The following is a 25,876-nucleotide window of genomic DNA, read 5'->3' on the forward strand; positions in this document are numbered from 1 at the left end:
TACCTCGCGGGTTGAAATGCAATGCTTTCAAGTGAGGCCTCGCTTCCATTGCTCTTTATACTTTTACATGTTAACATGTTGACAGGAATAAGGAAGTAAGTACTAAATATGAGAACATAGCCTTTTAAGTATAAACGCTCTTGCGCTGGTAATACTCTGAAAATAAAAGGTGTACGCACAAACTGTATTGATGTCGAGAATTGAGTGTAAAACTGTTCTATCTATTGAGCCTTTTCATTCGAGATAAAATTGTTTCATACAGTAAAACAGTGTTACAAAGACGCGGATATGTTTCCAATGTTCTGGTGGTATACTCAAATCAGCCAATGGAATAAATGAAGTGTATTCATTCGTACCTAGCCGCGGGAAATTTTATTGGAATTTTATTGGACACTTACAAAGGTCAGGCTAAGGTGAAAAGCTGGCTTATGCAGCTTACGCCGAAAAAATTGTTGGAGTCAGCGGAATATTGCTGAGGCACTCATGAACATATTATTTTCTATGATCGATCATGAATTAAAATCGATATTCCACCGAATCCAACAAATATCCTCTATTTCATATAACAGTAATAATTGACATACTATTTATCATGCACAGTTTTAAACCCCCAAATTTTTATGCCCCCCCTTCGAAGAAGAGGGGGTATATTGCTTTGCTCATGTCCGTCTGTCGGTCTGTCCGTCCACCAGGTGGTTGTCAGACGATACCTCAAGAATGCTTAGGCCTAGGATCATGAAACTTCATAGGTACATTGATCATGATTCACAGATGACCCCTATTGATTTTGAGGTCACTAGGTTAAAGGTCAAGGTAACTGTGACCCGAAATAGTAAAATGGTTTTCGGATGATAATTCAAGACCTCTTATGCCTAGGATCATGAAACTTCATAGGTAGATTGATCATGACTAGCAGATGACCCCTATTGATTTTCAGGTCACTAGGTCAAAGGTCAAGGTCATGGTGACCCGAAATAGTAAAATGGTTTCCAGATGATAATTCAAGAACCCTTATGCCTAGATCATGAAACTTGATAGGTAGATTGATCATGACTAGCAGATGACCCCTATTGATTTTCAGGTCACTAGGTCAAAGGTCAAGGTCACGGTGACCTGAAATAGTAAAATGGTTTCCGGATGATAACTCAAGAACGCTTATGCCTAGGATCATGAAACTTGATAGGTACATTGATCATGACTGGCAGATGACCCCTATTGATTTTCAGGTCACTAGGTCAAAGGTCAAGGTCACAGTGACCCGAAATAATAAAATGGTTTCCTGATGATAACTCAGGAAAGCTTATGGCTAGGATAATGAAACTTCATAGGTACATTGACCATGACTCGCAGATGACCCCTATTGATTTTCAGGTCACTAGGTCAAAGGTCAAGGTCACAGTGACAAAAAACATATTTACAAAATGGCTGTCACTACAACTTAGAGCCCATATGGGGGGCATGCATGTTTTACAAACAGCCCTTGTTATTTTAAAAGTTGCTATGCTAATACAGGGATACAACATAATATATTCTAAGGGTTAATTTGCCAAAAATGAAATGTGCTATCCTAATTATCCATAATATAAGCCATGTTTGGCTTTACAGAAATGGGCGCGCGTAAAACATGATAAATAATGGTACTTGAAAGCACGAAAACGAAGATTTGTTTTTCTTAGAGCTGAATTTTTCTTGGTATTTCCTTGCTTGAAAATGCTACTTTCTTTATTACAAATGATTGCCCAATTAAATATGCAATTTTACTATCCATTAATACTTTGTTAGCCTCAAAGACATTTTCTTATGTCTAAATCTAGGTTTTATGTCTTATGTTTACGAAAGGGAATTTGAATACAGGCCCAACCTTCTGACCGGTTTACTGATATAGATTGTCAAACATTTATGAGTCAATCTACGATTCAGTTGTATGTGTTATCAATGTTCTGGTACAATTATTTCAGACTTTTTATTATAAATTTTGAAATAGCTGTTGAGTTTATGTAATGTGACCCAGTTTTTAATCTGTACGTTACAACAATGAGTTATTTGACAATGTTTCAGGTCGTATTAGCAACGGTGATCTCATATTTTATAAAGCTGGAAACCAAATACAGTGTGCCCGTGGTCTCTGACATTCCAACAGGGTATGTTTAGTGCACAATTCTCCATGTACGGTACTGCTTCATGTGAAATTCAGATAACACTGATATTGGGCAACTGTATTCGTATGGGATACAAGGCAACTTAAATTAGACTTATAAAATATTAAACATATTACATGACGGCATTTGTCCACAGTCTTTTCTGTTTCCGAGTTTACCATGTAAGATTGAGGTAAAATTATGCCACTTTATTTGTCCTTAATTTTTTATAACATGTATACAAAGTTGAAATATATATAAAAAATATATTTCAGAAACACTTGTATGCTTTAAAATTGTGTATGACATTTCAGTAAATGAAATATAAATTACAAATTATTTTAACTGTAGTTATATCTTTATATTGCTCGAACATTATGCACTTGATGATGGTAATTTGCTCTACATATATTATATTTTCTAATGTTGCGTAGATTGGAACTTCAAGTATAAAAATCATTGGAGAATTATCATATAGCGGGTATGCAATTTTGCAGGTTACCTATGCCAAACCTGAAGAATTTCTCTCAAATTCCCGAAGTAATCTCAGATGCCATAGCACTCGCGATCGTCATCTTTGCAATCTCAATCTCCATGGGAAAACTTCTGGCACAGAAGCACGACTATGAAGTCAATGCTGATCAGGTAAACATTTCAATAAATTTTCATTATTTAGCTAAATATTGACATTGTTGCATATTTTACATACAGTAACATACACATATCGAGGGGTTAAAGCCAGAACGTGATAAGTGCACTTTTTATCAAAAATCACTTTTTTGCACTTTCATAGAGTTATTCCAACGCTCTACAATATGCACTATTCCCTGGAATCACATCTTGAATACAACATAGGTTATCCGAAAGAACCAAGGTGCACTAAGTGCTTATCGACAAATCTGGTGTATGCCAGAATGCTTCAAGTGCACTTAAGTCATTTTGGCACAATAAGTTTTCATACATATTGAGAGGAAAAGCATAAAGTGCACTTAAATCATTTAAGCATAAGCCATGTGTGCATATATTTTAAGGTAAAAACAAAATATGAAGCCCTTTCCTTGTTAAGGAATTATTGCATCTTGTTTATTTAAACAGGAATACACAAACTATTGTGCTAATTTGTAATTAGATAGGGAGAATATGCCTTCATTGGTGCTTATCTAAAAGACATTATTCTCCCACTAAGATGGTAAAATAAGATTTGATCTAGAGGCTGTTTTACTGATTCCATGTTCTCGTGTGAGCCAAGTTTATTATAAAAGAAAAAGAAAAAGTTTCAATATTTTCTTTTACTGTTTACAAAACACAAGTTTGACATGTTTATTGTGGAACGAAACTGAAGGAAAATGCGGCTGTGAAGTAGGAACCTGTCTTTTGACTTACATGAAATCCCTTCCCATCACAGTAAAGAATGTCTGTTTTTATTCTGACTGTTGTAGTGGTCAAAATCGAAATTAGGTTATTACTGTTGCATTGAAAAATGTAAAAACATAGACACCATTGAACAAAAGTATTTAGAAAGTGGACATACCCAGATGGAGTGTGATAGTGAACCTGCTTCCGTTTAATGAGCAAAGAAATTTACATTGGTATATTTACTAATGGGGAACCAATTGTGAGGGTTACACCAAAGAGAACTCCATATGTTGTAGTGCCTATGAAAAACTATGACGCTTTTTATATCAAGCATAAACTGTAATGCCGCCAAATGTTGTAAATGTAAGTGGACAAAAGATTATATGGACAAAAAAAATTGATAAAACTACAATTGTGATCCAGGTGTGTGTTTTTTAAGTGCAGTTTTGATGATACCAGTTTTCAGTGTGGTAAACTCATATCCTCTATAAAATCAAATCAAATCCTCTATCAAAGGACTTTCTATAAAATGTGACATACAACCCTTGTAGATTCCAAACTTCCAATAACAGCAACAAAGAAGAAAGACCTGCCATCACTTCGCTCTGAAGGGATAATTCCTTCAGAATATCACCAGTATTTCAAGAATATTCAAGACCCAGATACAATAGAAGATAGATAAGATGCAGATGTGGAATAGAATATCTGAATCTTAACTTTCTTCCATTGTTAAGGTTGGAGACACATTTGCATGTCCTGTTCAAATCAAGAATGCAAAAGAAAATAAGTATGTACTTTTACAAAAAGAATTACCATTATAATTATTAAAATAAACTTGTTTTAAGTGCACATGTTTCGTTTAGTCTCGTAAAATAGATGCATAGCACAAGGCTGTTATGCTTTAATGGCACTAAGTCCTGTATGGCATAGGAAAAGCATTGTTCAATTCTTATGCAAAATAGCACCAAGTGCACTTAACACAGTTGTACTCTGAAAATATATATGTTTTACGTTTATGCCAGAATGAAGTAAGTGCTATTTTGAATACAAAAGCATTAAAATATTGTATGCAATCATATAATATGTTTACAATGTCATAACAATACTATTACCTATATTATAACCAAATATTACGCTGATATTCATATTCATTTAAAAGTTGTAGTCTGTCAAACCTTATTTTTGTGTTTTTCTCCACTATTTGAAAAATGGAGTTATCACGTTCTGGCTTTAACCCCTCGATATATGCATTTACTATGCATCAAATGGAAATTGCTGTATTAACATGACAAAAAACACAAACAAAAACATTCTTTATACTGTGCATCAAATGGAAAGCGTTGTATGTACTCTGCAGCAAACAAAAAATAGTTTTATTTACTATAAAACAAGTAGACTTTGTTGTGTTTAGTTTGCAATTGAAATGGTTGTTTTTACTTTTACCATGGAAATTGTTGTGTTCACTATGCAATCAAAATTGTTTTGTTTTTATGTTTTCCGAACATTAACAGAGAAACATCAGTAAATTAAAAATGATAATTCACTGTTTAAAACAGTAAAATTTAACAGTGAATATTATCGATAATAGTACCCATTTTCTCAAAACGAGGCTCATATGATGTTGTATCATGTTTATTTGCTGATTTCAGGAACTGGTGGCCTACGGTATTTCAACGATAATCTCGTCATTTCTCTCGTCTGCTGCCCCGTGTGCATCGCTGTCCAGAAGTCTTGTCCAGGAACGAGTCGGCGGTAAAACACAGGTGGGCAACATCACGACTTAGATTTTCCAAACAATTTTCTGAGACTTTAGTCTTAGACTATAAAAGTCTGAGAATAAAAGAATGTTCGTTAATTGGAATATTTCAAGGATTGCTTTAATTTTGAGTCAAACTTGGCATTTACTGCCTCTACAATGTATCTACACCATTCTTCATTTACAACATTCTATTAAGGACATTATCACCAGTGGAAGTCTGTATATATTAAAACATTGGATATATTTTTTGTTTATTATACTTTATTCTTAAGTCTAAGAATGGGTTGGCGAATAGGGGCTCTGATGTTCAAAAGTAATGCACAGATAGTCCAAACACTCTACAACCAATTGTCAGAGCAGCTATGGAATAGTTTGTAATATTGAATCTGTTGTTTTATAACATCTTTCAGATTTTACAGCTTTGTGTGTGAAGAAGACTGTTATATTGCTACTAAGAAGTCGTGAAACATCTTTGCGTGTTAATGTATTACTAACTTTGAATAAATAAAAAATACAGATAATAATGATTAAATTAATGAATTTATTTCTTATTTAAATCTTTTTAAAATAACACATACATATTTATACGAATATACAGTCATACAAGACAAGGTTTTATTATAGTAGTTCTGGTAAACTGTTTACCACTTGTTTAGTTTATTTTAGCTCGATTAAATGTAAAGTCTAAGGCTTATTTGAAACGCTCTCGAGTCAGTTTCCTGGGACTAGAACCAGTACTTGGTGTCTTTGGGGGAGATTTAAAGAAGCTCCCATTTTGGGGATAAAACCAGTTACCTCCCGATCTCTATGCGGACACCATATCCACTACATCACTTGTTTGTTAACAACTCTGTTTATGATCAGCTATTATTAAATGTTAAAGTTTCACACTCTTCCAACTATGACATACAAAAGTCAGCATATCACATTTTATCTTGAATATTTTTCATCTACTTGCCATGTAGGTTGCTGGCCTGATTTCTTGTGCTCTACTGCTGGTCGTCATCCTGGCTATCGGACCCTACTTCAGAACATTGCCAAATGTATGTATCCCTATGGTCAAACAATCTTTGTATACCATGAACAACAGTCTGGGAAAACAGGGCTTAATGGTTGCGAGTAAAGTGTTGTCCCAAATTAGCCTGTGCTGTTGAGACTAATGAGGGTCAAAACTATTGGCAGAATGATACACTGGATTTTTTTTCAAAGAAAAGATCACCTTTATAGACAAAAAGGTACTGTCCCTGAGGAGCCTGTTCGGAAACACTATGCACTTGCATTAAGCCCCGTTTTCCCAAAATGACTCTCACTTGTAACAGTATGGTACATAGATAGAGGAAAACATTTGGTATGTTTTGAAAGTTATTTTCATATGTGTATGTAAATGCAGTCAATGTCATGTTTTGATTGAAAGGAAAATCAAAGAAAATGATGATGTTTTTCTATTCTCATAATTTTTGATATAACCTTTGATTATCATTTTTTTTCTCAAATCTGTCAATTTTCTTACTGATTTGTTAAGGTTTATTTCTCATGGAAATCATTTTCTATTCCTGTAGTGCGTGCTGGCATCCGTCATTATAGTCGCCCTACGTGGAATGTTTTTGCAAGCACTTGAACTGCCAAAACTCTGGAAAGTCTCTATCATTGACTTCGTAAGTAGCAGAACCTACTTCAAAGAACATAATACTTTCATCATATATTTCATTCCATCTCTGCAGATACCAAATGAAAAGGTATTTATATGTTGATATTTCGGTTTGGCAACTTTGTCTCAGTTGTAAAATAGATATGTCAGTTTTTCTCAGTTGTAAATGAACCACTTGTAAATTAAATGAAAAAATAATTATTATTATTCTGCTGCAAAACTTCAAATGAACGATGATATGTATTGATGTTTTTATAATGCCATTATGTTATAAGGTCAAATACAATAATGGGTGTATAAGTTTTATCGTACTTTAGCACAAGTGCTCATGGCGAGCTTTTGTGATTACCTTTTGTCCACCATGCATCGTTTACATTTGCTTTGTGAACACTCAAGAGGCCATATTTATTTCCCAATATTCATGAATATTAATCAGAGCATTTCGCCGCATTGGTGCAAAAAGGTACCAAATGCCTTCTCACTTCAATGTCACATGTTACCTTTTTGCACCCAGGGGACGATTTGTTCTCATTATATCTTTGCTGATTTCCAAACTGGGCCACTTGGGGTCAAAAACTAGGAACTAGGTCAAATTTAAAGGAAAAGCTAATGAACACTTTTGAGGCCACATCTGTTGCACAATCTTCATGAAACTTGGTCAGAAAATTTGTCCCCTTGGCTGAGGACCCAACTGAGCAAATCAAGGTCACAAACTAGGTCACTCACTAAGTCAAATTGAAGGAAAAAACTCAGATGCATATTTTCACACAAGTGTACTAGTTGTTTCTTAGGAAATTTAATTTCATTTATTGGAAGCCACATTTATCACACAATCATCATGAAACCTTGTCAGTATATATATATATATATATATATATATATATATAAGTGGAATACTTCGAAATATTCAGTAATTAGATTTATAAAAGAATAATGTGTTATACACAAAAATTAGAATAAACTTTAATGTCATCTTTACATAAAGACTTTTATATTAGAGGAGGTCTGTAAATTTTAAAATTTATTTATACTTAATGAATATTTGCTTTCATTTTATAAGACCCAAGTATTCACTATTTTGTGAAACTATTGTATGGTTTTCATGTATAAATATATGTATATTTTAGGCTGTGTGGATTGTTGCCTTCCTGACTACAGTTTTACTGGATGTTGACCTAGGATTGGGCTGCGCAGTCATTTTCAACCTTAGCACCATCTTGTTTCGAAGCCAAAGGTTCGGCACTCAATACCCAAAGTTAGATTTATGATTGGCATGTCAAGGTTACAGCGATGACTTTGCTGCAAGCTGGGCAGACACACATGTTTTACAAGCATCTCTTGTTATTATGCCCCCCTTCGAAGAAGTGGGGGTATATTGTTTTGCAGGATTGGTCAGTCTGTTGGTAGACTAATTTGTTTCCGAGCAATAACTCATCAACTGATTGACCGAAAGGCTTGATACTTTACATGTTCATTGGCCTTGGAAAGTACATGACCCCTATTGATATTTGGGTCACTAGGTAAAAGGTTAAGGTCACTGTCACAATAAGTGTGAAAATCATTTCCGATCAATAACTTGTCAACAAATTGACTGATTGGCTTGATACTTCACATGTGCATTGGCCTTGCACAGTAGATGACCCCTATTGAAATTGGGGTCACTACGTCAAAGGTCACGGTCACTGTCTCAATAAGTGTGAAAATCATTTCCGAACAATTACTCGCCAACCAATTGACCGATTGGCTTAAAACTTCCAATGCGCATTTGCCTTGACCTAAATTCAAATTTGGATCACTAGGTCAAAGGTCAAGGTCACTGTCACAAAGTGTGAAAATCGTTTCCGATCAATAACACTTCCACGAATTTACTGATTGGCTTGATACTTCACATGTGAATTGGCCATGGACAGTTAATGACCTCTATTAAATTTGGGGTCACTAGTTCAAAGCCCTGTTTGTGGGGCATATGTCTCCAACCGTGGAACTCTTGTAAATTAGCTTATTTCCCTTCCCTGTGCTATAAATTAACCCATCCATTTGCAGAGTATCTATGCAGTTTCTCTGAAATTTGTGTTTATTTCAGATCTTATGCAACCCTTTTGGGACAGATACCTGGCACAGATATTTACAGAGACATCCATGTCTATGAGAAGGTAAGGTATGCTTTCGAAAACTGTGTTTTGTATAGCAGGTTTGCGGAAAGTTCGGTATAGCAGTGTTAAAGTGTATGGGTGTGCTTGTGTTCAGTCCTCAGAGACTGTCCTTTAGACTGTTACTTTGTCATTCATAACGCAATTTTAAAATGATTTCCACATATGACCATGATGAGGACATGCGGTGTTGCCTGTAACACCCATCTTTCTAAATAATTTGTCATGGTCTTGACTGGAGGTCATTGGTCAAATTTGGCCATAAACTGATTGTCTGAAATGTAACTTTAACGTTCATAATGCAAGTTACAAAATAACTTACCATGAAAGACTAACCAGAGAAGACCGTGTTCCGTGTCCCCCTTCCTTTAAGTTCCTAGCATATAGGCATCTTGCCTGCTTTCATAAAAAGTTTCATTTCAGGATATGCAATGGTAAAACATAATAGTAAAATATAAGTGTTTTTGTCTTAAACTTTGAAGGTTGGAGTTATAAGTGAGTAAATCTGTTGTGGCATTTGTTGGTTGGTTTGTCTGCATAAAATGTTCTAAGGTTAAACTTCTTCTCCCATATCTCAAGCTAATAAATTTATACTTTCAATATGTTGTTACCATGAAGTGTTCTTGTGCAATACAATACAATACATATGACTTCATGTAAATTTAAGAAGTATGTCATGACAATATTTTAAATGCAGGCAGTTGTCATGGTAACATGCATAGTGCATACACTTGTTTAGGAAACATGTAAATAACTGTTGATTGCCTCGTTTATGTATACACATGTATCTTTTGGATAGTTTTTGATAAAGCATTTATGATTTCTTACTGAGATCGAAGCAAAGTGAAAATAGCTGTATGTAACCTGCATTAAACCAGAACAGCCTGTGAGTAATTAGCAGTCTGTTCAGGTTTTATGAAGGATTGATGGTTCTCGTTAGTATCAAAGAGTTGGAAATAAAGACTTAACAAAAATGAATCTAGTAAAAAGGTCTGAAATTAAATTTATTTTTCTAAGGACGAAACATGCATCAAAGTGGGGGTCTGAGAGGTAAACGGTTAAGAAGCAAGGCTTTTTTTTGTGCTTAGTTATTGGCCATTTTTCACACATTTAGGAAGTTCTTGACTCTAACTTTCACAATTTAAAGGGATCTTTTTTTCACGGTTTGGTAAATTGACAAAATTGAAAAAAGTTGTTTCATATTCGCTAATTTTCGGTTAAGTTATGATATTTGTGAGGAAACAGAATTACTGAACATTTGACATGGTCTAATACAGCCATTATATGCATCTTTTGACGATTTAAAAACTTAAAAATTATAAAGCGTTGCAACGCGAAACGATTGAATAATTTGGAGAGTTTTGTTGTTGTCATTTAAATTTGTTTAACTACGAAGATTGCTTATATAACGTATAAAATATGAATCTTATGTATGCTTGGCAGGATAGCTCAGTCGGCTAATGCGTTTTTACTTCAGGATTCCGGGGGTCACTGATTTGAGCCCTGCTGCAGGCTACTTTTTAACCAGGTTTTCCGAAGGAAAAAACTGGTTATTATATTGGCGAATGCGGGCGGGCTGGCTGGCGGGCGGGCGGAACAAGCTTGTCCGGGCCATAACTATGTCGTTCAATGTCAGATTTTCAAATCATTTGGCACATTTGTTCACCATCATTGGACGGTGTGTCGCGCGAAATAATTACGTCGATATCTCCAAGGTCAAGGTCACACTTTGAGTTCAAAGGTCAAAAATGGCCATAAATGAGCTTGTCCTGGCCATAACTATGTCATTCATTGTGAGATTTTAAAATCATTTGGCACATTTGTTCACCATCATGGGACGGTGTGTCGCACGAAAGAATCACGTCAATATCTCCAATGTCAAGGTCGCCACGACTAAAAATATTTTTTTTTTTAAAAACAAACTTACAAAGGGGGTTAATTTTGTTTGTTCATTTCAAAAGTTCAGTTTGAGTTTTCTCCCTTTATCAGATTTTTTTTTTCACAATGAAAACCTCGTTTTGTGACAATTTTGTCCCTTGTGTTTCCTTTTTTGACAAACTTCAAAACATGCCAAAATCTGTGAAAAGGCCCCTTTAAAGCAGATTTTGTCTAAAATGTTCACAATTTTATTATATAATAATGCTTCCCAAAAAAATTTTGGGGGGAGCATATATTCCCTGCTTTGTCTGTCTCTGTCTGTCCGTCCATCCATGTGTCTGTCCGCGCACAATTTTTGTCCGGGCTATTTCTCAGCAACTGTTGACCGGCATTCAATGAAACTTTATGGGAAGCTTCACTACCAAGAGATGTGCATATTATCAGTGGGTTCGAGTCGGATGATTTTTCACATAGTTATGGCCCTTTGAAATTTTATATAAAATTATTCTTGTACCCCCAACTACTGTGCCCTCAAGACGTCTCCTTTTATCTGAAAATATAGTGCAATATTGTGACCAAAAAAACTTTGGGGAGCATCACCCGTCTCCGACGGTTTCTTGTTAAGTTTGCTACTCTTTTTTTTGGAAATTTTGAACTGCTTGCAACTAATTTTTTCTCGTTTTAAAAAAGTTTGTGACCCATTTTTCCCCAAAATGAAACGGGGATCAAGGCTGCTTCTCAAAGATGAGTAAGACACCCCTTAGACAGTAACTATAGAATCCTTAGAAAGTAACTAATGTAACTTGGGTAATTGCAGGCCAAGGAGGTGCCAGGGTTAAAGATCTTCAGGTTTGAACATTCCCTATTCTTTGTCAACATAGAGCACTTCCGGTCACTGCTGTACAAGAAAATTGTGAATCCACGAACACTTAAAATCACCCAGAAGAAACAGGCCAGCAAGTTTGCAAAGGCCAACAAAGAAGCAGAGGTTAGCAATAAAGTAGTGATAGTTGTGCAATATTGATGAAATTCATGTTGGAGTGCTGGCTTTTTCATAGTAATTAAAACAGTAAAAACCTCATTAACCAGATAAACTTTAACACTATGTTAACTAGTTTTGATCTAGACTTTTTTGCAAAAATATTTTTCTGAAGAATATAAGTCCTAGTAAAATATTATGAGTTTGTTGCAGTAGAAAAATGTTCCCTTAACTCATCAGAAATGGCCTTTGCAAGTACAATCAAACCAAACGAAAACTTGAACCCTAAAAATATAATATTATCAGAAAACATTATCAAATGCATTTTACAAAAATGCGTACATGTTTCTTTGCCTGGTAACCAAAACAAAATCTCTTCAAGCGAATCTGATTCGTTAAAAACTGCCTAACTTGGCCACCATGGTGACCTGGGCTTCCATTTTGGCCCTGATGTTGAAGGAAATTTTTAAAACCATACATTCTAAGAATATAGTATAAGCATTTTTTTGTCAAATGCTCTTTGTAAATTTAATGTGATATTCCTTACTTAATTATCAGCTAAGTAAACCACAAACCCAGATTGTCCAGTCGGAGAATCTACCAGATATGCCAGTCCCGATGGACTCGCTTGACATGGAATTGCAGACATCTAGTAACCAGATCAGTGTCAACATGGTCAGCAAGTCCGTACGCGAGTGTCCACTAGACCTTGACTTTCATACCATCATCTTCGATGCATCCCCATGGAACTTTATTGACGTTATGGGTGTGAAAGCTCTCATTGCAGTAGGTTTGGATTTTTTTGCTATTTGTTTAATCTTGTTATTAGAAGTTGCCATGTTGTAGTGGATATGTCCCTGCAGCGACCAAGAGGTCATGGGTTTCCAACATAGACACCAAGTACTGGTTCTTACCAGAAAACAGACTTGAGAGCATTTGAATAAGCCTTAGACCTTTGATGGAATCCAGCTGAATTATAAAGGTTTTGGACAAATCTGGTTAAGTGCACATGCATAGTACTGGTAATTGAAATATTGTCTGTCAAACAATCTGATGATGTTCACTTATTGTAAATGATTTGTTTACAGTTTGTATGCATGAAGTGCATTAATAGTTTAATACCTAAGAATTCATTTCAAAATATGTTTTTATTCATTAGTTTTACTTGTTTTATTGCATCCACTTAGCCAATTTCCAAAGTTTAACCAATGGCATGCTATAAAATGGTTTATAAATAATTATATCTATTTGCAATCTAGCATTGATATTCAACTGTTTTATTGTGCTACATCTACACATGTTGTTAATAATGAACAATGATAACCAGTCGAAAGTTACACGATAAATATGTTTCTACTTTGCAGGTAATCGGTGAGTTTAAAGCCGTGGGTGTGAAAGTCATGTTGGCCAGCTGTAGAGGTAAGTTCTGATATGTGTGCTGTATTGACCAAGTCCTACACCAAATAATGACAAAAACGTTACATTGACAACCCTGGCCCGGTATCAAGAACAGTCTCATATATTTTTCTCAACTCAGAAAATGAGATTAGAGTATCCACTCATCTGAGTATGGAAAATGTTGGTCAGCTGATAAAAATCTCAAATCTCAGATATAAGAATATGCATATATTCCTCAAATTAATTTTGGGTTGAGTCACACTCAAAACTCAAAATAGCTTCTTTGACCACCAAATTGAGCATTGTAGTCAGACTCATTTAAAAAAATGAGCAACAAAAAAAAGTTGAGTCAAAATGTCTGCTTCAGTATGTTTGTGATACTAGGCCCCTTGAGCATAACTAATAAGCAGTGTGTTTGCTTTAACTAAGGTGTTAGGTATTTTAAAATGCAATACAATTCATTAGAATTGTATAACTTACTTCAAGCAAAGATTAAAAGAAAGTTAGATTTATATAACTTATAAAATCCAACTTAAACTAAACAAAATACATTCATGTACGAAATTATTTGGTAATTGTTAATAATTTGTTTGTTTGCAGCTGGAATTAGGAAGATGTTTAAGAAAACCGACTTCTACAAAACCCTTGACAACACCAATATCTTTGTGTCTGTTCATGATGCTGTTCTTAGAGCACAGTTCGGTGATGAGCCCCCACCCATACAGGTGAGACGGTTTAATGAAACTTATTGATGTTCAATGAGCCACCATCTATACAGATGAGATGGTTTAATGAAACTTATTGATGTTCAATGAGCCACCACCCATACAGGTGAGACGGTTTAATGAAACTTATTGATGTTCAATGAGCCACCATCTATACAGATGAGATGGTTTAATGAAACTTATTGATGTTCAATGAGCCACCACCCATACAGGTGAGACGGTTTAATGAAACTTATTGATGTTCAATGAGCCACCACCTATACAGATGAGATGGTTTAATGAAACTTATTATCCCCCGCCAGAGGCGGAGGGATATTGTTTTGGCGTTGTCTGTCCGTCTTTCCGTCCGTCTTTCCATCCGTCCGTCCGGCTCTTTTGTGTCTGGAGCCATATCTTGGAAGTGCTCTGGGGGATTTCATTGAAACTTGGTATGAGTATATATATGGATAAGAGTATGATGCCTGCCAAAAGGCATTGTATGTAAACCATCTGTAAATAACAGAGTTATGGCCCTTTTATATTAAAAAAATGCTTTTTTGTGTCCGGAGGCATATCTTGGAAGTGCTTTGGGGGATTTTATTGAAACTTGGTATGAGTATATATAAGAATAAGAGAATGAGAACTCCATCGGATAATAACGGAGTTATAGCCGTTTGTATCTTGAAAAATGCTTTTTTGGGTGTCAAATATAACACTTTTGTGTCCAGAAGCATATTTGCGGCGGATATCAATTCAATGATTTTTCTTGTTGGTGTTCAATGTGCCATCAATCATATGAGTGAGATGTTGGTGCCACTTTTAAGTGTTCAATGAGCCACCAACTATACAGGTGAGATGGTTTAATGAAACTTATTGGTGTTCAATGTGCCATCAATCATATGAGTGAGATGCTTTGGTGTCACTGTTAAGTGTTCAATGAGCTCCAAAACATGAGATGGTTTATGCAACTGAGATAACAAATGATTGAAAGTATGTATTACCTTTAAATAATTATAGCTAATGAAATGGCTGTTAATTAGTTCTTTACAACGTTGTGGTTTGTCAATGTCAAACATTTTTAGCAAGCATGTGTCAAATATATTATTGCTTTGGGAAAATGGGGCCTAATCCATGTGCGTAAAGTGTTGTCCCAGATAAGACAGTGGAGTCTGCAAACGCTAATCAGGGAAAACACTTTCCGCCAACATTTGATTTTTTTTCAAGAAGAGACTTCCTTTAGATATTACCATAAAAGCAGAAAGTGTCGTCCCTGATTAGCCTGTGCAGACTGCACATTGTAACCATGGTCTCAATATGCTTTAGAATGGCTTGACGATAGAACACGAAGATGCCAATGATGAGGACAATGACACTGACAGCCAGATTGAAGTCCATTATGCAGACGATGATGTGGGAAGCAGGGTACGTGTCGTGCTAAGGGACATTTTAAATTTTGTTTGACATTTTTAACTTGACTATTATATATTAAACATATATAATAAAGCTATCCTACTCACCCTGGCATCAGCATTCCCGTGTGCATGAGCGTTGGTTTATTCAAGTTTGCGTACCACCTCAAATATTTTCTATGTCCCTTGACATATTACTTTTATATTTTTCAAACTTCTTTGCCAACATGCCCCCAACCTATAAACAAGAGCAGAAACTGTATCAAGCATTTTGTAAGAATTATGGCCCTTTTTCACTCAGAATATGTATATTATTGATAAATCTATGTTAAAGTTTGCCTACCACCTCAAATATTTTCAATGTCCCTTGACATATTGCTTTCATATTTTGCATACTTCTTCACCAACATGACCCCAATCTATAAACAAGAGCAAACAACTGTAACAAGCATTTTGTAAGAATTATGGCCCTTTTTGCACTTAGAATTTCCCCATGATTGCTTTCGTTATACTGTCAAGCACTCAAATAGTCAAGCGCGCTGTCCTCTGACAGCTCTTGTTTGTTGTTGTTTCTGCATACAAGAGATTTTGAACAAATATTATTTTCTGCTCCGTAATAATACCAAAAAAAATCAAATATTTCTCTGCTGAGCTTTATTTATTTAAATATCACTATATTTATATGGGTGGTGTTTACTGAACCAAATGCATGTGGACAAATGTTATGGTCAAGTTTGATGAAGATGCATAGGAAGAAGTTGGTCCTTAAATGGTGTTAAATGGTCTCAAAAAATAAAATAAAAGTATGGACAAAGAATCATAGAATTATCTTTTTCACATGTAACAATCATAATGTAATATACATTCAGTGCTGAAATATGTTCACATGTTAAATGAATATAGAATATGTATGTAATAACCAATTGTATATTGAAAGTAAATCTACTGTTGTTTATATTTAAGCATATACTAATTTGAATTCAATGTTTTATTGTGTAGTAAATCCATTTATAAATTTTACATATTTATATTCAGTGAAATTGTTTTGCCCAAAATTACAGCCTCCTACAGGCTGCTTCCCAATGGCAAAATAACATTCTCCCATAAAATGTTACCAAAATTTCCCGAAAAGGATGAAGAACTTTTCAAATAAACTGTATACTAGCAATTGTTTTATTGAGTTTACAGGGATATAAACATATAATAACGTAAACCTAAATTTTAAAATGCAGTTAAACATTCACTTATTAACCATTGGAATACTGATATTTATAATCGTATTAATAATGTTTCATTTTTCCCGATTGCATGGTTTATCCCACTATTTTTCTCAATCCAAAAGGAACAGGCTGTAAAATATGAATTAAAAAATATCACCGATATTTATTTCTTTTATATTTCTTTTTCTCCTTTCAGAAATTAGTTGTCATTTCACATCTTTGATGACTGGCCAGTTTATTGAGTAAATCAACGGACAGAGGCCAGTAAAATGGACTGCTAGATATGTGTAGTAACGCACATAAAAATGGGATATATTTCATTACCGTTATTATCGCTGGTAGTCAACAGAGAACAGAATAATGAACCAATGTTTGTATTGGTAAAAAAAGCTAGACTGTGTGAAAATTAAAAGCGCTGAAGATGATGAAGAAGAGAAAACCTGATTGGGAACATTCAAGTGATTATATCCCACCAACGTAGTAATCTTTGAATGAAATGCACACTATTGAAAATTGGGGTGCGTCACATGCGTACATATACATGTAAATGAGATTATGTGTGTTAAACATGATTAAAATCATGCGGATATTAGTAACAGTAACAGATCAATGGTCTTTGGTATGAAAGTGCTCAACTTGCTGTTGTCCTGGTTTAATTAAGTTTTTATGTTGATCTGGTTTTCATAGCACTGTTTGTTCAGAAATGCCAATATCATTCAAATGGTTACGCTTTCAAACAAATAAACAGACACAAGGTTTACTCTATATGTGTCATGCTTTACTGTTGAAATGTTTAAGTTTTAGTCATATAAAGAGTGAAAGCTTGATGAAGTGAAGCAAATGAACAATACACTTACATCTTGTTGATGTCATTATTAAACATATTTTTCAGGTTTTGGAATGTGCCTGTTTATTTTTTTATTGAGAATCACCATTAAACCATAGTCCTTAGTAATTATTATGATCATTTTTGTATGTAACATTCATATAGAGAAATGCTTTTGTTATAATTAGAAAACAACTGGTACTTAATGTTTTCGTAATGTCAAACACTCCTTTTGTTTTGAAACTGCATTCTCTGTTTGAAAGTGGGTTTCTTAATATCATTGTGAAAAGTATAGATATTTGTCATACATGCAAAAATCCATTTCTGACTTAAAATGAAGCATTCTTTCTTATCGATTTCTTCATGCAATATATATTTTGTGTTAAGTTTCTTATTTACATCAAACTGTTATTTAAAATCACTGTTGCTGCATGCTTGTTGATATCTGCTTACAATGTGCTGTTGGTTATTTTGTGTTAATCCCCAACCACGAAGCCAAAGGGGGGGATTACTGGAATTATCTTTGTTAATCTATTATATGTTCCTGAAGTCTTAATGCATCCGATACCTTTTGACGGATTTTCATGAATTTTTCTATATATGTTTAAGACAGTTACAAAATTTGCAAGGTTGCACTGCGAGGTTGAACTTTTTAGCTTCCATTTGCTTGTCAGCTCCATATCTTCTATGCACATTAATTGTTTTTATATTGACTTTAATGTGAAGGTCATTGAGACAATATGCAAAAGGCATGAGTCAGGCAGGCCAGCTTAAGGTCAAGGTTAAACTTCAAGGTCAAAAGAGTGAGCCTCTTTTTTTTCGCACTTTATCTTCTATAAACATTGAAGAACTTTGAAGAATTCAAAATCTTTTGTGTCATTGGCCGTCTGTGCAGAAGGTATTGGTACCATCTTGCTGGCTTAAGATCAAGGTCACCGTTTATGAAAGTATATGACAGATTTCAAAAATCTTCTTAGGGGACATAGCTGTCCCTTGACTTCCTTAATATCTTCACTACAAATAGAACATTCTTTATAACTGTGAGAACACAGTTTCTTGTGGTTATTAACATTAGATGTTAATCATAGATTTCCACTCAGAAATTATAATAATTATGACTGTATAGTCATACAAATAGTCCCTTATTAAATGTGGTGATTCCAGATCAAATATTTTAATGAAATATTCTTGGTTTGGCTCTGTATTGCATTGCTTCTCGAAGAAGAATCATAGGTATAGGGATTGCTTTATTTATTAAATTGTAAAATGAAGTCAAGGTCAGGTGACATCCGTATTGGTGGGCACACATACAAACCTTAACTAATGTGCAGTTATGTACTTATGTTAGGTTGCAGATCAAATTCTGTTGGTGAAATCCATTGTTTCCTGTGTATGACACGGTAAAAAGCAATTGTGTATGTTTAAACCATTGAGACATAATTATAATGAATTGAAGAAATTATTTAAGATAAGAGCAATATACGATATTTGACATGTTCAGGATTTAATTTGTGGGAGTCCAGATCACATGCTGTAAATTATTTTATCAATACAATCAAGAGCTGTACTCATAGAGTCACTTCATTATGAAATTGTTTATTTGCTGATTAAATAAATATTGAGTCACACTCTGTGAAAATGGGGTTTAATGCAAGAGCATAAGTGTTGTCCCAGATTAGCCTGTGCAATATGCAGAGGCTAATCGGGGACGACACTTTACCCCTCCACTTGATTTTTGCTAAGAAGAGTCTTTCTTAAAATAAGGAAAATATAAAAGCGAAAAAGTGTCGTCCTAGATTAGCCTGTGAAGACTGCACAGGCTAATCTGGGACAACACTTTACTCACATGCATTAGACTCCCTTTTCACAGAGCACGGCCCATATCATTTAAATTATCTTGAATTATTTATCAGTTATTGTACATTTGTAAACAATATTTGAAAGGCTCATTCCCTTGTTATCCCTGTTCCTGAAATATGGCTCATCTGTTGAAGAGATTGAGTTTGTTTGACAAGATATTTTGTGTTTGTTGTTGAGTATTTATGTTTTGTGTTATTAGTGTTTTTATCTCAACTATTCATCAAATAGTCAGAGCTTTTCTACTCACCCAATTGTTGGCCTCAGTGTAACATGCTCTAGGTATTCAATGGAAACTTTAAAAATGTTTTAAGAGTCATTGTTGGACTTTTCTGACCAAGTTTCATGACTCTGAATCTGCAATTTAGCAGAATAAAGCCCTTTTTGTATTTAGAAAATTCTGCTTATTGTTCACGTGCAACTACTTAATATCCATGGATCTACTACAAATTTTGAAACAAAACTTCACTTACATGTTAAGGGTCTTCATTAATATTATATGACACACTGACCTGCTTTTTATGATTCTGCTCCATTTTGTCCTAAGTTTGGTTAAACTGTTAATCTAATCCAGATATTCATTTGAAACTTTACACATGTTTTGGCGATCAAAAATCTCACAGCCCAACCCCCACAATTCTGACTGGAATTAAGCAGACTAATGCCACTTTTTGTATTTAAACAGTTCTGGTTAACTTTTGCTTGCAACAATTTCTAGATAACATTAGACCTTGCATGGGTTGCTTTCGGGGCTAGATGGATCAAGGTCAAGGCCATCGGTGCTAAAAACAACAAAAAGTGTGCAGTAAGTAACTTCGCCAAGGATGCGGATATTTTGCAGAAAGTGTGTAGGTACAATATAAGCTGATTTTATGAGAAATTGCATTTGGAAAAGTGTGGTCAAGGTCAATATTACTATTTACCGAATAAATTCCCGCTCAAAAAATTGAATTTGTATGATTTTTCTCTACAATTTTGTGTGTAGGTATGGTCCATGCAGAGCTATGTTGGGATTGCATGTGGGGGTCAGTGAAATCAAGGTCAATGTTATTCAGACAGTTTCCGCTCAATAAATTTATTTTTGATGTAATAATTTTGCTATAATTTTGTTTTTAGGGCATCTTTCATGCATAATTAAGTTAGGATTGCATTTGGAGCTGGTTGAGTCATTTGTAAATTGTACTTTGTTAATTTATCAAGTCTTCATCTTTTTATATACATATAATGTATAACTACTACAAATATTCAACTTAAAATATGTCTTTGTGGTGAATTATTAGGTTACTGACAGAAAAACAACAATATTATACTATACTCAAACCAGAAAAGTTGAGCATTCTGTCTTGGAGCAGCTCTTGCTATTTACATTTATTTTTCCTCACACATTGAACATTTACTTGCAGAGTTCTAATTACAAATATAGCTTTACACTGACTATTGATATATACATAGATGTATTTCAAAGTATGAATTTTAATTATATAAATTATATTATTTTTATACTGTCTGGTATTTAATCAGCCACGTTTGATGACCATTGAAACAAGGATTTTATATGAATATGTTTTTGATGTTCTTATTTAATTGACTGATTTTTATGCTCCCCAAAAATTTATTTAGGGGGGAGCATATAGTCGCAGCTTCATCTGTCCGTCCGTGTGTCCGTCCGTGCACAATTTTTGTCCGGGCTATTTCTCAGCAACTAATGACTGCAATTCAATGAAACTTTATGGGAAGCTTCACTACCAAGAGATGTGCATATTATCAGCCGGTTCTGGTCGGATGATTTTTCACAGAGTTATGGCTGTTTAAAATTTTCTATAAAAAAATATTGTCCCGCAACTACTGTGCCCTCAAGACATTTCCTTTTATCTGAATATATAGTGTAATACTGTGACCAAAAAAACCTTTGGGGAGCATGACCAGTCTCCGACGGTTTCTTGTATATATCGTTTGGAATCAATAATCTTCAAGACACTGGGGCTGAAATGTTTATAAGAAGTGTTCCACTTTTCGAGCCGCTCAATTTTAAAACAGGTCTGAGGTCACACTTTATCTGACACTTTATGTGAAAGTGGGTCTGAGGACGAACTTTACCAGATGCTTTATAAAGAAGTGGGTCTGAGGACGAACTTTATCAGACGCTTTATGCGGAAGTGGGTCTGAGGACAAACTTGACCAGATGCTTTATGCGGAGGTGGGTCTGAGGATAAATTTATCAGACGCTTTATGCAGAAGTGGGTCTGAGGACGAACTTTACCAGACGCTTTATGCGGAAGTGGGTCTGAGCACAAACTTTACCAGACGCTTTATGCGGAAGTGGGTCTGAGCACGAACTTTTAGACGATTTATGCAGAAGTGGGCCTGAGGACCGAACTGAGCAGTGTAGCTCCAGAAATGTCTCTGCATAAGTATATATATGCGCTTTTAAGTTGTGATTATGTCCACTAATGATATCATGAGACCTTGCATGACTAAAGCAAACATATAAAATATCTATACAACGAACGTATATACGTGTGTCTTGCATTAAGATGAGAGAATTCGATTTATACTATAGTTTGTAGTAATGTCAGAACAGTAAAAAGTTGCAACATATCACAAACGTCATGCCCCAGATAAAAGAAACCAAGATAATATTCCTTAACAATGAATGATGGACTGAAAATTATCTATGTGTCGATAGCGAGGGTTGCTGGCTGATCGTGTTTAAATACTGTGAAAGTTTCCTGTATGCATACACATTTTACATGATATCAAGATCGATCATTGTACATGTATACAATAGATATAAACCACAATTTGTTCAATATATTAAATATCGATTAATTTTGGCACAACGTGCTGAAGACCTTCAGGTATATTACATAATGGACAGTTTCAGCATGTATCTTTCTATAAACATGCTCAACGTTTTTCTTAACTCATTTGCATGTGATTTGCATTTCTACATGCCAATATAACGAAAACACACATAACACTTGACGGCTATACGCCAATAGAACGAAAACAAGCCTAACACTTGACGGCTACCAATATTGCCAATATAAAAAAAACACGCCTAACACTTGACAGCTTAAAAAATATTGCCGATATAACAAAAACACGCCTAAAACTTGACAGTTACCTATATTGCCAATATAACGAAAACACGGCTAACACTTGACGGCTACCAATATTGCCAATATAACTAAAACACGCCTAACACTTGACGGCTACCAATATTGCCAATATAACGAAAACACGCCTAACACTTGACGGCTACCAATATTGCCTATATAACGAAAACCTTAAGCTTGACGGCTACCAAAATTGCAAATGTAACAAAAACACGCCTAACACTTGACGGCTACCAATATTGCCAATATAACGAAAACACTCCTTTCACTTGACGGCTACCAATATTGCCAATATAACGAAAACACGCCTAACACTTGACGGCTACCAATATTGCATATATAACAAAAAAACGCCTAACACTTGACGGCTACCAATATTGCAAATATAACGAAAACACGCCTAACACTAGACGGCTACCAATATTGCTAATATAATGAAAACACGCCTAACACTTGACGGCTACCAATATTGCCAATATAACGAAAACATCCCTAACACTTGATGGCTACCAATATTGCCAATATAACGAAAACACGCCTAACACTTGGCGGCTACCAATATTGAATTTCAGGTTCAGCGATAATAAAGGGATAATGTCAAAGCAATGGTTTCATACACATGTGAACGTAAAGCGTATGGTTCAAGTGCATTTATATGTACAGAATTTTTTTTAACTCTTTCTTGATCTTAATTTAGGTAATATTTATTTAATCCATGTTGGATTTTATTAAACATAGTTCATGGCTCCATTCTTATTGCTATAAATATTTCTTTACAAAAATGTAATTCTATGGTCTTTTGTCAAAACAAAATGTGGCTTTCGTGATGATCACTAATGGAATTCGAATTGCCCTAAACAACAATATTAATTGTAAAGTGTAATAAAATCACTAATAAGTAATTTTCAGCTGAAAACATTAATTAACCCTTCACCACTTAGGTATTTTGACATATTTATGGTCCCTATGAAAGTTAAATTTAATTAAAAACCGTTCATATTACCAGAATCAAGCTTTAAAGGCTTCATTTCCAACCTTTAGATACTGATGAGCAGCAAACAACATAAAGCCTGAACCGAGTTACTCGCAGGCTGTTCTGGTTTTATGCACATTTTTTACTTGGCTTATGAATGGGAAAGGGTTAACGTCTACTTTTACACTAATGAAAGCACGGAGCGTATATTGACAGTCCGTGATGAAAGTACGCAGGTACATTTCTAAGTGAGCACGCATAACTCAGTAGCAATAGATCACAATCCTTTCTATTTTATTACTGAATATTTTTTTAAAGAATAATGTAAGAGAAAAACGCGTCTGTGACGCTGGGTGCAGCTATTAAAACAAGAAGGCCTGAAAGGCCCAAAGTCGCTCACCTGAGATAGAAAAATAAATTGGGACCATTCTTGGTGCCAAGCTCCATGATGATCGGAAAATAAATGTGGCCTCTAGAGTGTTAACAAGGTTTTACTATAGCCATATAAGGAAAAAGACCCCACCCCCAGGCAGCCATGTTTCTCAACCAACCGGCATCATTTTTGAACTCGTCCAACATATAATTGGGTGAATCTTCTGACCAAGTTTAATGAAGATCGGACAGTAAATGTGGCCTCCAGATTGTTAACAAGATTTAACTACTGTATAGCCATATCAGGAAAAATGCCTCGCCCCTTGGTAGCCATGTTTTTTCAAGCAAACGTAACCATTTTCAAACTCGTCCAAGAAACCAATCTTCTGACCAAATTTCATGAAGATTGCACAATAAATGTTGCATCTAGAGGGTATCGGGTCCGTTCGCCCTAGTTACACGTTCGCCCTGGGTCCGTTCGCCCTGGGTTCGTTCGCCCTATATTATCATGTGCATATCGGGTTATAAACAGTTGATTGTTCACACATATAAGCAAGTTTGAACCTTAAGTTTTCATTTATTAATATAGTAAGCAATTAGTGAAAATAACTGGCCTTTGTTACAAACACGCTTAGGAGTTAAAGACAGGGCCGTACCCAGGATTTCTTGACTGGGGGGGCCCAACCGGGAAGGGTTTGGGAGGGTTCCCCCCTCCCTATATATATACTTTTTTTAATTTGGCACTTTGCAGGTGAATTTTATGCTTATAAAAAACGATGTTTTGTGATATGAATTAATGGAATATAACAAGTAAATCAGCACATTTCGGAAGTCTTAAGCTTTAAACATTGGTGTGAATTCACAACAATATTACAAGCTTTTGATTTCCGAAACTTACAGGTTTAAACTGACTATTACCCACATCAACTCTCGTATTGATTCCACCATTTTTTTTTCACAAATCAATAAAGTCACAGTTTTTTTTCTCAGATTTCTTGGGAAAGACCTTGCCTTTTTTAAGGGAAAAAAATGCGCAAAAAGCCTAATTTTGGGGGGAAATAATGAAAGACTTAAATAATCAATTTAACATACTTTACTGTTTTCAAACAAATTCAATGCAACATATAATTTAATTATACAATATTTTTCTACACTGGATCAGGTTAACTTATATAATGAGATCGATTTGTTGTTTCAATTTTCCTTTTTTTACCAATGAGCCATTAATAGGTTGACATTACTCAATTCTCGGTACTCAATTACCAATGCGGGGAATCACGTGGTCAGATTTGATAAAAAAAAATGGCAGCTGATGCCTCGATTCGATGGAGAAATTGAGTCTTCAAACAGGTACATCTACCTTATTACTTACTTGTTTTTAATCGGATAACGCCTATCATAGGGCCAGCCGGAACCGTTTTCGGCTGGTTGGTCTGAGTGTGGAGATAACTCATGGAATATTTCGCGATTTCCTGACGGAAAACGTTTGAAGACTCAATTTCTTTATCGAATCGAGGCATCGGCGGCCATTTTTTATCAAATCTGACCACGTGATTCCCCGCATTGAATTATTTTAAATACTGAATTCTGCCAAATTCTTATCTGTTGCTCGGCAAATTTATGAATCTGTTTTTCTTTTCAACAGACATGTTAACTATCTCATCGTAGTCTTTTTCAGTGATTTCCTTGCAAAAATGATAAATACTAAGTTTTAATACCTTTGTCAGTGTTTTTGTTCCGGTTTAAATTCATGGCCCTATCTCAATGTAAAAAGTATATATTGGGACCTAAAAATCCCCAAATAAAAGGTTTCCAAACACAAACAAGTTAACTTTTATAAGGGAAAAATACGTCTAGGGGAAAGGGCCTTCTCAAAGAAGAAAAAAAACCTGCGTCAGCAATTATCAGACCATATTCTACAACCTCCTGTAGCAGTTGCTTCCATTTGCTGCACTAATCAAAATACATGTACATCAACCATCGATAGATGAAGCATTCATGATCACAATGGGGGACTGATCGGGGATGTGTGTACAAGGCGATAAGAAAGCATTGCCTAGGGGCTTACCTCGATTAGCGAGCGCTAATCC

General features: G+C 35.0%; 1 protein-coding gene across 1 annotated transcript in view; it reads left to right on the forward strand.

Moving 5' to 3' along the window:
• The window catches only part of LOC127837929 (prestin-like), a 31,120-nt gene extending 10,238 nt beyond the window's left edge, over positions 1 to 20,882 (forward strand). Inside the window, exons 5-17 of the mRNA XM_052365385.1 lie at positions 2,059 to 2,141; positions 2,636 to 2,783; positions 5,144 to 5,257; positions 6,219 to 6,296; positions 6,813 to 6,908; positions 8,029 to 8,135; positions 8,985 to 9,054; positions 11,747 to 11,917; positions 12,467 to 12,694; positions 13,273 to 13,327; positions 13,907 to 14,031; positions 15,334 to 15,432; positions 16,836 to 20,882. Of these exons, the coding sequence (XP_052221345.1) occupies positions 2,059 to 2,141; positions 2,636 to 2,783; positions 5,144 to 5,257; positions 6,219 to 6,296; positions 6,813 to 6,908; positions 8,029 to 8,135; positions 8,985 to 9,054; positions 11,747 to 11,917; positions 12,467 to 12,694; positions 13,273 to 13,327; positions 13,907 to 14,031; positions 15,334 to 15,432; positions 16,836 to 16,862 (1,401 nt within the window). The 3' untranslated portion in view covers positions 16,863 to 20,882. The remainder of the gene's footprint in view (positions 1 to 2,058; positions 2,142 to 2,635; positions 2,784 to 5,143; positions 5,258 to 6,218; positions 6,297 to 6,812; positions 6,909 to 8,028; positions 8,136 to 8,984; positions 9,055 to 11,746; positions 11,918 to 12,466; positions 12,695 to 13,272; positions 13,328 to 13,906; positions 14,032 to 15,333; positions 15,433 to 16,835) is intronic.
• The last annotated feature ends 4,994 nt before the right edge of the window (positions 20,883 to 25,876 follow it).

Source organism: Dreissena polymorpha, chromosome 7 (assembly GCF_020536995.1).
Source record: "Dreissena polymorpha isolate Duluth1 chromosome 7, UMN_Dpol_1.0, whole genome shotgun sequence".
In the NCBI taxonomy this organism is placed as follows: Eukaryota; Metazoa; Mollusca; class Bivalvia; order Myida; family Dreissenidae; genus Dreissena; species Dreissena polymorpha.